This window comes from Ictalurus furcatus, chromosome 26, assembly GCF_023375685.1.
Source record: "Ictalurus furcatus strain D&B chromosome 26, Billie_1.0, whole genome shotgun sequence".
Classification (NCBI taxonomy): Eukaryota; Metazoa; Chordata; class Actinopteri; order Siluriformes; family Ictaluridae; genus Ictalurus; species Ictalurus furcatus.
In genome coordinates, this window is record NC_071280.1 from 14340953 (window position 1) to 14353029 (window position 12077).

A 12077-nucleotide genomic window follows, 5' to 3' on the forward strand; every position below is an offset into this window, starting at 1 on the left:
GTTTCCAGTGTTCAGGTTTCCACCTGTTTCAAATTTACCTCCAACTCCAAAAACTACAGCCCTAGCCTCAGTGAGTACATACATTTTCTCCCTTCCATGCTGAGCCGGGATTACAATTTAGAACTAAAATACTAGAAAAATGTGTGAAATGTTTCTTTTTAACCGATTGATCTTTCCTTACTTCCACTCAGGAATCAAGTACTCCATCCAGGTGGAGACAAAGAGGAAGAAGCAGGGTCTTCCATCTCGTGCTGTTTTCGTCCAACCCACCTCCACCGACACTGACTATGAGAGCACAGGAGTCATGGAGCTTAAAAAGCAGAATGAGCAAAAATGCGTCACAAAAACCCTTAAACTTCAGGTACAACAAACACAAAAACAAGTTGTTAGATGAGCATGTGGGTGGGCAGAATTACTGTATTTTCCATACTTTAGGCGATGAGGCAGATAGGTGGTCAAATTTGAACCTCTTAAATTGATGTGTTAGAATTTGGAGTGTTAGACTGGGTTCAAGTTCAAGTTCAAGTGGTTTTATTGGCATTTCAACCAGCTGGTACAGTACACAGTGAAACGAAACTAGTGAGGAACAAAATGACAGGACGTCATTCGAAGACGGAGTTTCGTTCATTCCGATAGAAATTTTCTCAATTCTATGCAAATTAGGTATGACATAGCAATTGAATTCAGTTCCTCACTCACATATTTGAGCTAATACTTGTAATGAGTTCCCATTAAAGGGGTCATTACAGACCTACAATAGATAAACAGGAAAAGAAAACAATTATTTAAACGTGTACAATAATATTTTTGCCGATTTATTGGAGAAATAGTTAACATTATATACAACTGCTTGTTTTTGAGTTATTTTTGAGGTTCGGATTAAACGTATTCAATTCAAGTTACCAGTCAAATAGGCTAATAGCTATAAGAAGTCAATAATAAATATAATAACTTTGATAATGATGAATTATTTTTAAAAAAAAAATCTGTAAGAAATAAAAATGAAAAAGTACAGAGATGCTATGATTTTGAAAGTTCGTCATGTAATCCTGCAGTGTTTCTTAATTCAAGTCCTGGAGTTCTTTAACAGTGTACATTTAATGAATTGTACATCTGATTAGTCTGCAGATAAGAGGGTTAAATGCACTGTAATAAAGTAAATAATAAAAAAAAGTAACTATTTTCTTGGTTAGTAAACAGAGCTGTTTAAATGTTATGACTAGGGTGAATTTCTCTGTCAGAAGCGTGTAACAATATCACCATCACCTTGTGGGAAAATAGTTTTTGTATTTTATCATCTTATGAAACGTATTTTGCTCTCCTGCTATGAAGGATAACTTAAGGGATAAGCTGAGAGCCTTGCCCATAGAGGTGAACGTGGAGATCCTGAAGCCGTCATCAGGACGCAGGAAGAGACAGACAGCCCTCGCCGATCTGAGTCCCGTCCTCGCTGCCAGCCGACCGAGTGTTACTGAGGTAAACACTCTTTATACCACGATATTTAATCAGCTCTTTAATTAAAGGACACTTTAAAATGCATGAAGATGCTTCTTCTTCTTCTTTTTCTTCTTCTTATTATTAATTATTTTGGTCTCAGGTGAATTTTGTGAAAGAGGGCTGCGGCAGTGACCTGAAGTGCCAGAGTAACCTGGAGCTGCAGTACAAATTCTGCTCTCGAGAGCGCAACCAAGACATCTTCATTCCACTGCCATTGTGAGTTCTCTTATATAAGTGAACGAATTGTTCTGTGCCACATCGGCGGAATTTATTATTTAGTAAATACTGTATATTATTTGTTCAGTTACTCCAGTAATTTAACCAATGAAATATTTGTATTAAAATGTCAGGATATTAGACCTTAGACATTTCAATTTCATCCAGCAGCCCGCATTTTGCATGCAGTACTATAGGAAGTGGGAAAAAAAAAACACTGAATAAAGTTTAGGGGAATTTATTCTATAATCACGTTTTATATTTGCTCTGAATAATTAAAATGTGATGTAAGTGTAATTGTAAAGAAACTTCTTACTGACCATCTTCTGTCATGCTTTCAGGCAAAAGGGAGTGCCAGTCATTTCACTCAGCCACCAACAGGAGATTGCCCTGGAGGTCACGGTGACCAATAAGAACGGAGATGACGCATACGAGTCAGTTCTGACCGCATCGTTCCCCAACTCCCTCTCTTACGCCGCAGTTCGCCCCAACAATGTTGTGAGTCTGACGTCTCAAGTCCGTAGCGCCCTGCTTTTTACCAAATCTGTAGCGCCCTGTTTTTTTACCTTCTTACATTTAATCGAATGTTTGTTTGTACGCAGATCTCATGTCAGGCCAATCTGAACGGATCAAAAGCTGAGTGTGAACTGGGAAATCCTTTCAAAAGAGACTCGAAAGTAAGTCACAGAGATTGCACAGACATTTTTCCCAGTGTGATCAATCTGTTCTGACACCATCTTTCTATTTTTATATTATAGATAGTATTTTACATCGTTCTGAGCACTGGTGGGATTTCGTTGGACACGACCGAAGTAGAAGTTACGCTAGATCTTAAAACGTAAGTGATTTTTAGAGTGTCAAGTGAAAAAGACCCTTTTGGCCGTTCATATTTGCTTTCTTTATGTTTAAAGGAATAATTGATAATTTATGTTGTTGTTTTATTTTATTTTTTTAATCTTAATCTCCATACACCATATTTGTAGCATATTAGTGATTACCATGGAGAACAATTTTCGACGTTTCGAAATTTCCGATGTTTCCATGTAATGGAGAAAACAACAGAAAAAGTGTTCAGTCGAAACTAACCGAGGTTTTAAAATGAGTTCGATTTGACAGAATGTCTCACTGAGACTGAACAAGATTTTTTCAAGACCTATACGGTAAAAAGTCATTCTGGTTACGTAAACATTTTGTGGTGTCAAGTACTCTTCCTCCGGCAGATGATAAAGGGTTAGTGCTTAATTAAAGTCCGATTGAAGAATGAATAAATATGTTTCACCTAATCATTTTTTTGACAAATTGAACAGCTGTCCTTAAACTTCTGTTATAAGGCTGTTTCGGGTAAACAGTTGTTGTGTTGTTTTCTAAGGACAGGGAAATGTGTTGTCTGTGGTAATCACACATATGACACAGATACACTTTATGGAGATTAAGTTAACAAAAAAAAAACATTGGAGTTTCTGATTATTTAAGATTATTGAGTGTAACTTTTTGTTTGTGTGCCTTGTAGGACAAGTGACCAGGCACCACAGATAGTGACAAAGAAAGCTAACGTTGTAATTGAGCTGCTGTTGTCGCTTTCTGGGTGAGTTACAAAATACGACAAATAACTTAAAATAATAATGTCATTTTGATAAATATTATTCACTGTCAAATTAAATGCATATGTAAAGGTAAAGTGGGAATGATTGACACACCTACATAATAAATATAATAGTTAAGTAACGCATCAGACTGGAGTTTTGACCTCAGAGTATTATATTTTTAAATGCCTGAGTAAAAATGGAAATCTTTAAGGATAAACACGGATCTGTTGTTTCAGTGTGGCGAAGCCATCCCAGCTGGAGTTCTCTGGAACAGTCATAGGAGAGAGCGCTGTGAAGTCGGAAACTGACATCGGAAGCCAGATTGACTATGAATTCAGGGTGAATACGTCATCATTGTCACACTACAACACGCTATAGAAGAACAACTTGCCTCACTGTAAGCCTTTTCTCTCCTCCAGTTCATTTTTATCAATAGGTTAACTCTGTTTATTGTGAATTCTGAAGGTGATCAACTTGGGAAAGCCTCTGAAGTCGTTCGGCACGGCGTTTCTGAACATCGACTGGCCCAAGAACACAGCTACAAAGAAATGGCTGCTGTACCTGATGAAGATCACTACTACGGGTACAGATAATGTCCACTGCAGACCAGATGAGGTCAACAAGCTCAGGCTACCGCAGGTAAGCCACACCTCAGACTACAGCTTTTTGTGCATTTAAGCCGCTTGAATACAGCGATACCTCTTCCATTAGATATGTGGAGGTGGGATGTCCTTACATAATTAAGTTCTTTGTTACAAAACAAATGATACTGAAGTATCATTTTAGGCGATTCAAACTTTATATAATTGTAACTAAAATTCATACAGAATACTCAATCACCTCATATGTTTCTCTCTATTTACATTTTCATTCCAATCTCAAGCTCAATTAGACACAACAGATAAGAAAATACACATTAAATAGGAATAGAATAGAAAAATGTCTAAAATAAATATAATAGGAATAGAAAAATAAGAATATGAGTAATAATGATGGTAATATGTACACTATGAACACCTCATTGTATGTACAGATGAATAAGAATATGAGTATATATTGATGAGTAACATTTATTATTTCCTTTTACCCAGCTCCCAGTCCAATCAGTAGTGTTTCTGTGCATTTTAACATCCAATCAAATCCATAACTATTAGTATGGATACCACAACCAGTCATGTTTGCCCAAGGATTGCTATTAATCTCACTGGCTCTTAATACAGTAGTCATTTTACATATGAGTGTAAATGAAGTATGAGGAATATGAGGTATAACTCTTAACACTGTTACTAAACTTAAACTTTTCATACAAATTAAGTCATGAAAATAGGTTTGAAATTGTAAGACCAGGTTGAAAAGAAACATTTCTACTTTTTCAAAGTTAGCACGCGCTAGAAGATTTGGACATAATATGCAACTTGTCACTTCCGTATTGTTTTCTGTACTTTCTCTACCCCTGCACATGTATGACATGTATCTATTCTGTGTGCTTGGGCAACTACACTAACTTTAATCGATGCATTTTCTACGTTCATGGAAAGCAGTTATGAGTAATAATTAGTTAAATGTTCGCAGCTGGCTTTTATATACAGAGAGTCCCAGATGTTACAAATCTCACGGCTTATTTGCTGATTAATATGATCTTATGAGCGAAATTGCCCGTGTTCACAGTGTCATTCACAGCGACTAGGCATCTGTGAGCTCATGTATGTGGAAGAGGGTAGATAGCACGGAGTGTGTTACACTGCCCTGTCTTGCAGCATGAGCAGCTTGGGCTGTCGCTCAGGTGGTAGAGTGGGTTGTCCACTAAGCGTATGGTTGGCGATTCGATTCCCGGCCCATGTGACTCCACATACCGAAGTGTCCTTGAGCAAGACACTGAACCCCAAGTTGCTCCTGCTGGCAAGTTAGCGCCTTGCATGGCAGCTCTGCTACCATTGGTGTGTGAGTGTGTGTGTGAATGGGTGAATGAGACACAGTGTAAAGCGCTTTGGATAAAAGTGCTATATAAGTGCAGACCGTTTACATTTACCACTCCAAGAGTGTCACTCCTATGAGACACGTGGCTTCACGTGTCTCATAGGAAGCATGTGTTAGCCTTCACCCTCTCTGATAGCTGTCATATGACAGGGGAGAGTTAGCAAGTTAGGAATTAGCCAAGATGAAATTAGGGATAAAATGGGGGGAAAATCCACCAGTAACAAACTTGACAGAAAATAAAAGTTCAGATTAAAACTAACAATAAGGTTAAAATCAGTCCGTACAGGATTTTGTGGAGTTTTTGTGTGATTGTTGCGGCCAAAAATGCTTGATTTTCCTGCGGCTTTTTTTTTTTTGTTCTTCTTCTTCAGAAAAAAACGAATTGGCTCACAGTTTGTTGTCCGATATATGGGACTATGGCGAGCCAAACAAAATGCTACTGTCAAGATTCTGAAGCTTGATGACAAGCAGATTGTACAAAGCATCTGATTATCCATGTGTGGAGCTTCTGAATCTGAGACTAGACAGAAAGAAACATTGAACGTTTACCAAAGGAAGACCGTATTTGAAGTTAATATCCTGCTTTATTTTTATTTCAGGATCCATCACTGTCCAGGCCCAAGCATGACGCTAAAGATGGAGGTGAAAGCACAGGAGGAGATAACGGAGGAGTTTTATCAGCCCTTTTTTCTGACGATAGGAAATCCAAAGTCTTGGTAAAATATGTTTGCTCTTCACCTCTGTTTTTCCCTAGTCCTCTGTCTTCTTCGTTTTGTTTGTAAGCAGTTGTTTGTTGTGTTATTTCCAGACCTGTGATAATGGAGCATCGTGTGTGAAGCTAAAGTGTCCTCTTCAGGGATTGGACAGCAACGCCGTCATTGCACTGAGAGCCCATCTGTGGAATGGCACCTTCCTAGAGGTGAACAGTTATGTGTTGTGCAGAACAAATATTGAGAATGAGTGTTTTATATAACTACTGGTCCAAGCACCCCCTTATAATATAACTGTTATATATAACAATAATGGAACTATTATAATAATAATATAATTATATATAATTATATATATCATAATATAACAATAATGGAACACTATTGTTTTTTTTTGTTGTTGTTTTTTTTCTTCGTCTTTCTTTTTCTGGCCCAAAACAAGTCATGCAGGTCAAAGCAGAATTCAAACTATAGAGACATTGCACTTAGTCAATATGTAATACTCCCTGCTATTCGGGCAAGCAAGATGGGCCAGATTGGACTGGTGGTCACTCACAGTGTTTTACAATATGTCTCATATCTTGTGAACTGTGAGTTGCCTGATTCCAGGAACAAAACAAAACAAAAAAAACCTCAAGATCAGCTTCACATTAGAGCTAATTTGCTTATTATTCAAATCCTACTTTTGTGAATGAGTCCTAGGGTTACTGTTTAAAATATTTCTATTGGTTTGCTGTTTGGAATATTATAAGAACCACATTTTAATTGTAACATTGTTGTTGTTCCATGCAGGACTTCTCAGACATGAATTATGTCGACATAGTTGTGAATGCATCACTCAGTCTGGACAATGCCCCCAAAAATGTTTTGCTGACAAATAAAGATACACTGGTGAGCTGGGGCAAATTTGGAATTATATTATGAGTAACTATGTATTTAGAAATATTATGACACATTATTGGTGTGTGTGTGTGTGTGTGTGTGTGTGTGTGTGTGTGTTAGGTACGAGTGACTGTATTCCCAGTACGTAAGGCAGCACAATATGGAGGTTTACCCTGGTGGGTCATACTGGTGGCTATATTACTGGGCCTGCTCCTGCTCGGCTTACTGGCCTTCCTTCTCTGGAAGGTAAGATGACTGTCCAGTCTGTTCCAATATCTCTGTGTGTGTGTGTGTGTGTGTGTGTGTGTGTGTGTGTGTGTGTGTGTGAGAAAAAGAAATGCTGCAGATGGACTATACCAAGAAATAAACACTGTTAACATGGCTGTAGGGTTGTTTTTCCACTGCACATTCAAAAACAAGAATGAGCCCACACAGAAACCACCGGGTTGTAGTTTACTTGAGAAATTGGAATGGTCAGAGTGATGAGTGATGAGAAAACAAATACATAATCATTTCATCACTGTAAAGTCCAGAATGGACGAAGTGCTACGTCTGATGTAATGTTAATTCCATTAACGAAAACTATGCCGATAAATGTTTGTCAACATATCAACATGCAATATCGTTGACGAAAAAGACGAGACTAGAATGTAGTTTAAAAAATAAAAACTTTTCCACAATCTTTCTTTATTTTCTCCAACAAAAAAGAGGAGACAAAATATTATAGACTGTTTTTTTTTTTCTAAATTACAATCCAAATATTCTGTTCATTAGATGGCATGAGCGGCAGTTTCCTGTGCTGCGTGTGGCATAGCAGGACTAAGCAAGCACAGTGGGGAGTCTCTTTCAAGCTAATATTCGTTTTTCCTAGACTAGATTGACTGAAATGTTAATCAGTAATAATCTTATGGCTGAAAAGGTCTACAGTTTTCAGTAACTAAAACTAGACTAAGTTTTCTTTGATATGATAAGACTAAAATGCCCAGACTTTTAGACAGCTTGACTTAAAAAAAATAAAAAAAATAAAAAAACAGGATAAGATTGACTAAATATGATTAAAACTATCAAGGACATTCGACACAGGACTAAGACGAAGACTCAATTAAAAGAATAGCCGATAAAATGAACACTAGTCTGACGGCGTTTGGTTAACTAGCTTATACAGGTTATGGCAAAATTTGCCACAAAAATAAAATCATCACTGATAACAAGAAAACAAACAAAGCATCGCATTATGACACAATTCGAGTTATCTGAAACTAAAAGTAACAAAAATAATAAGGATACACCGATCCTACATTTTCAATACTTTCAATACTTTCCATTTTCCGCATCATCAGAGGCTCAATGGCAACGTGTGCACAATACGTACGTGGATCGTTCCAACGTCCAAACCCAGTGTTTATGATACACAAACGTGACACTAACAAACCATCCAACAGTATTGCTAGCCCCACCCACAAAGCCTATTATTCCCTGTTGGTATCTTGAGCAAGGACCAAAAATATACAACTGGAATGTTTGGTACAGGACTGGAAAAAAATTTTTTTTTTTTTTTGGTGCCAGAAGTTTTGGTACTACTTGTGCAGTGGGAAAAGGCCCTAACCAAACAACTTTACTTCTTTTAGTGTGGCTTCTTCGGCAAAAGCGAGCCCAAATATGAACCTGAGAAAGAGACGCTGACTTCTGATGCATAGCGAGAGGGAGTGACAAAGAAAATTCGAGCAGCTCTCTTTTGGTAACGGACCTTTAAAGATCCATTCAAGCTCAGCGGTGGCATGGGGAGTTAGCGCAGGCTGCGCTAACTCACGCTAGCCCGGATCATCATGCTACCTTGCATTGCTTAGATCTGGTGAAATGGTGGCAGTCATTATTATTATTATTCCTAATATCATCATATTGAAGCTTCCAGTGCATAGTGATGACTTTGAATGCAAACCTTTCATGTATGGTGTTGATGTAGGAGATAAAAAGGGTTACATACATGAATGCGTCATATTTCCTCATATAAAGCTTTACATATTTATAGATATACATAACTGTGTGATTATCCAATTTAAAATGTTTACAGCTAAGCTCAGCTTGATTGCAGATGCTTGGACCTTGCAGACTCGAATCTTTCCTGCTTTCTTGCGCATGTTACATTTTCTGTATCTTCTGGTGCTAGATTCTTTTCTGTTCCCTCTTTTGAACAAAATGTCGCTCATCACACTTCCTTCATGTCTGGCACGCGTTAAATGTGTATTAATCCAAAACAAAATAGCAGTCCACATTTGGCTCATGCTAACACTAATGCTAATCCACGTGCTCTGTCATTCCCTTCAGTGTGGATTTTTCAAACGTTCCAAATACAACGACAGCGTGCCAAGTTACAACGCCGTGAGGATTAAGAAGGAAGAGCGCCGAGATCCACCGGGGAAAGAGCAGCCAGCCTCGGTGGGAAAGAAACAGTGGATGACAACTTGGAACGAGAACGAGAGCTACTCCTAGCCTTATGCTACATCGGCTGCTAATGCTAATCCTGCTTTTTAAACAAACAAACAAAACACGAACAAACCAAAGACACTTTCTCTAAGACGTCGAGTGCTTCGTCTTTGCACACCCAGAACTTCTGATTGTAAATATGACAGTGACAAAATGAACAGAAATGTAAAATCCTGTTTTTAGGGACTACTTCAAAAACGATAAATGAAACCGATAAACGAGATAAGAACCGAGAGATGGATATTTTTCAGCTTCTCTATGCTTCGATGATCCTCACTGTTACCGTATGTACTATAGGCATGTGCCAATAGTCTGTTGTACGATATGTATCACAGTATTCAACACAATCTCATGGAAATATCACAATACATTCAAACAGGATCATGTTTATCATAGTTCTCAGAGCTTAAAAAGTTGAATATATGATGACACATTATTGACATTTCTTAATATGCACAGAATCCACAGACATTAGCAATCAATGCTACATGTAGTTAAAGTGTCATTTTAGTAGTGTTGAAATGGGTTTTTTTTAGTAATTTTCCAACACAACTGAGGTAAATGTTGATATTCCTGACAGTTTTATCTAATTTCCACTGTCCTTATGCCTTTACGTTATGTGCATACAAGAGTTGTGGGCTACATGCTAGCTAGATAAACTTTAGCCTCATTTCCAGGAGGTGCAAGCAGTCTGTTGCCTAGCAACAGTGTTCTCTCAGCTTTAACCTCTTGAACAAGCATAACTTCTAATATCAAAACCACTTAAATTCTGCTCTGTAAAGAAAGTAATTCTGTATTTCTGTTGATAAATGGGTCACTTTTTAATAGAATATTCTGATAATATCATAAACAGGGATAAATTTGGCACAAGTAAGAACATGCCTAGTTGTGTATTGTTATGTATTAATTGTTTTAAGAGAACTGGTATTTATTCTCTGGTTCTCACAAGCAAGCCAAAGATTCTTTAAGACTTTTTTTTGTTTGTTTTTAATGAATACTTTTCTGGCTAGATTTCTAACTCCTAAATTTCTAAAGTTCTCCATCCTTACCACCCAGTTTTACTCAGAACCATTTGGACGAATGTAAATATTTTTGTGGGGTGTTTTTTTCCCTTAACCGTTATTTACTTCTTAATGCTTGTTTTGTAAGATTTTTTTTTTTAATTAATATGAATTGTGAAGATTGGTACTGATTTCTGTTTCACATTAATGCATGTATAGTTAATTCTCACAGGCCATAATTTCAGGGTTTACCGTACATGTACAAGGGCTGAAATTTGCTCATGCAATCCGGCACTTTTTATAGGAAAGTATTATGAGTTTACATACTGTAGGTTGACTTGAAGATGTTGATAATGGAAAAGGAAAGTCAGCCATATTTTTTGGTTACATAATACGTAACAAGAAGTTATTGTTTGAAAGCAGTTGTTCTTGAGAGAGAAAATACAAAAACCACATCTCACATTTAAAAACAGTATAACTCCTGAATCTGATGCAAACATATCATTGTCCAATAAAACAAAATAAAGAGGATTTTTTTTTTTTAAATGATATATATATATATATTTTCCATAATCTTTGTGTGTGTGTGTGTATACACTTTGCTTCAGGGCTCTAACCAGGAAGTTTTTCCTCAAGTTTGCTTTTATATTTCTTAAAAATGAGAGGAGGAGAGGCGAACGAGCAGTATAAGAGGTCATTTGCAAGAATATACCATCGATTTTGTTTGTTTATTGAAACTGAGATTTATATCAACCTCAAAAGCGTAGACATATCACTTTGTTACAGACCATTTTCTTTATTTTTCCTTGCATATTTTTTTTTTTTAATTGTCCCAGAATTTACACCCTCAACCATGTTCATGGTTCCCTCCTTAATTCATTTAAATTCATTTAAAAATTAAAGCTGCAAGTAGCATTTTCGGGGGCCAAACCCCCAGACTCTGTGAGCTACACAATCACAGATGCGTTACAATTATTGCCTAAGCAATCACAGGAAATCAGAGCCATAAATTAGGCAAAAGGATTGTATGTTTTGATCACAGACAGTGGTGGAATTCTCTGATTGTAGGTAGAAAGGTCTAGATGAACAGCAGGGTGGCATTGCTGCTGCTACTGCTTTCTCCTGTGGTGTCTGTTCCTACTTTGACCTGTGGTCATGACTGGTACTGCTCTGACCTAAACGGTTTTTCTTCTTGCAATTTAAAACCATCCGAGACGTTTACATTTTTCTCATCAGTCTGGGCCTTTTTTTTTCCCCTCTCCACTTTGTGCAAGTATCTGCACCAAACATCCTTTGAAAATTTTTGTTCAAGCAGGTCTCAAGATGATGTGAGCCAAATTTGGTGACGTATTTGTCGTATAGCTGTTGAACTCATCTCGACCCAGGGTATACAGGGCTGCTTGGCTTTTACATTTTGGACTCACGGTTCAAAAGTTATGACCATAAACGTACTTCCAAATTAAGCTCAAATTTGACCCGATGGTGGCGCTAGAGCCTTGGCAGCGCTTGGCCCAATTTGGTCTGAATGTTCCTTAGATCCTTCCCAATCAGCGTGCCAAATTTCACAACTTTTTACCAGACGGCATTATGGGCTGCCATAGACACCGTCGCCACCTTCGGTGTTTGGCCCCCTAATAAAAAAAAACAAAAGAAACAAAAAAAAAAAAAAACAGTACCATAAAAATGATTTTTCCCTGATTAAGTGTGACAAAGAAAGGGCATAA

General features: G+C 37.4%; 1 protein-coding gene across 2 annotated transcripts in view; it reads left to right on the top strand.

Annotated features, from left to right (window-relative positions):
• Positions 1 to 12025, top strand: part of itga6b (integrin, alpha 6b) — a 36016-nt gene extending 23991 nt beyond the window's left edge. Inside the window, exons 11-26 of one of the 2 annotated variants that reach the window (XM_053615128.1) lie at positions 9 to 70; positions 192 to 361; positions 1333 to 1476; positions 1598 to 1713; positions 2055 to 2211; positions 2316 to 2390; positions 2472 to 2551; positions 3224 to 3298; positions 3536 to 3638; positions 3765 to 3938; positions 5876 to 5992; positions 6085 to 6195; positions 6779 to 6877; positions 6989 to 7114; positions 8497 to 8606; positions 9194 to 9321. In XM_053615128.1, coding sequence (XP_053471103.1) covers positions 9 to 70; positions 192 to 361; positions 1333 to 1476; positions 1598 to 1713; positions 2055 to 2211; positions 2316 to 2390; positions 2472 to 2551; positions 3224 to 3298; positions 3536 to 3638; positions 3765 to 3938; positions 5876 to 5992; positions 6085 to 6195; positions 6779 to 6877; positions 6989 to 7114; positions 8497 to 8565 — 1678 coding nt within the window. In that variant the 3' untranslated portion in view covers positions 8566 to 8606; positions 9194 to 9321. Of the gene's footprint in view, positions 1 to 8; positions 71 to 191; positions 362 to 1332; positions 1477 to 1597; positions 1714 to 2054; positions 2212 to 2315; positions 2391 to 2471; positions 2552 to 3223; positions 3299 to 3535; positions 3639 to 3764; positions 3939 to 5875; positions 5993 to 6084; positions 6196 to 6778; positions 6878 to 6988; positions 7115 to 8496; positions 8607 to 9193 lie in introns of both variants that reach the window. The other variant, XM_053615127.1, reaches the window with a different exon arrangement.
• Positions 12026 to 12077: the final 52 nt, after the last annotated feature.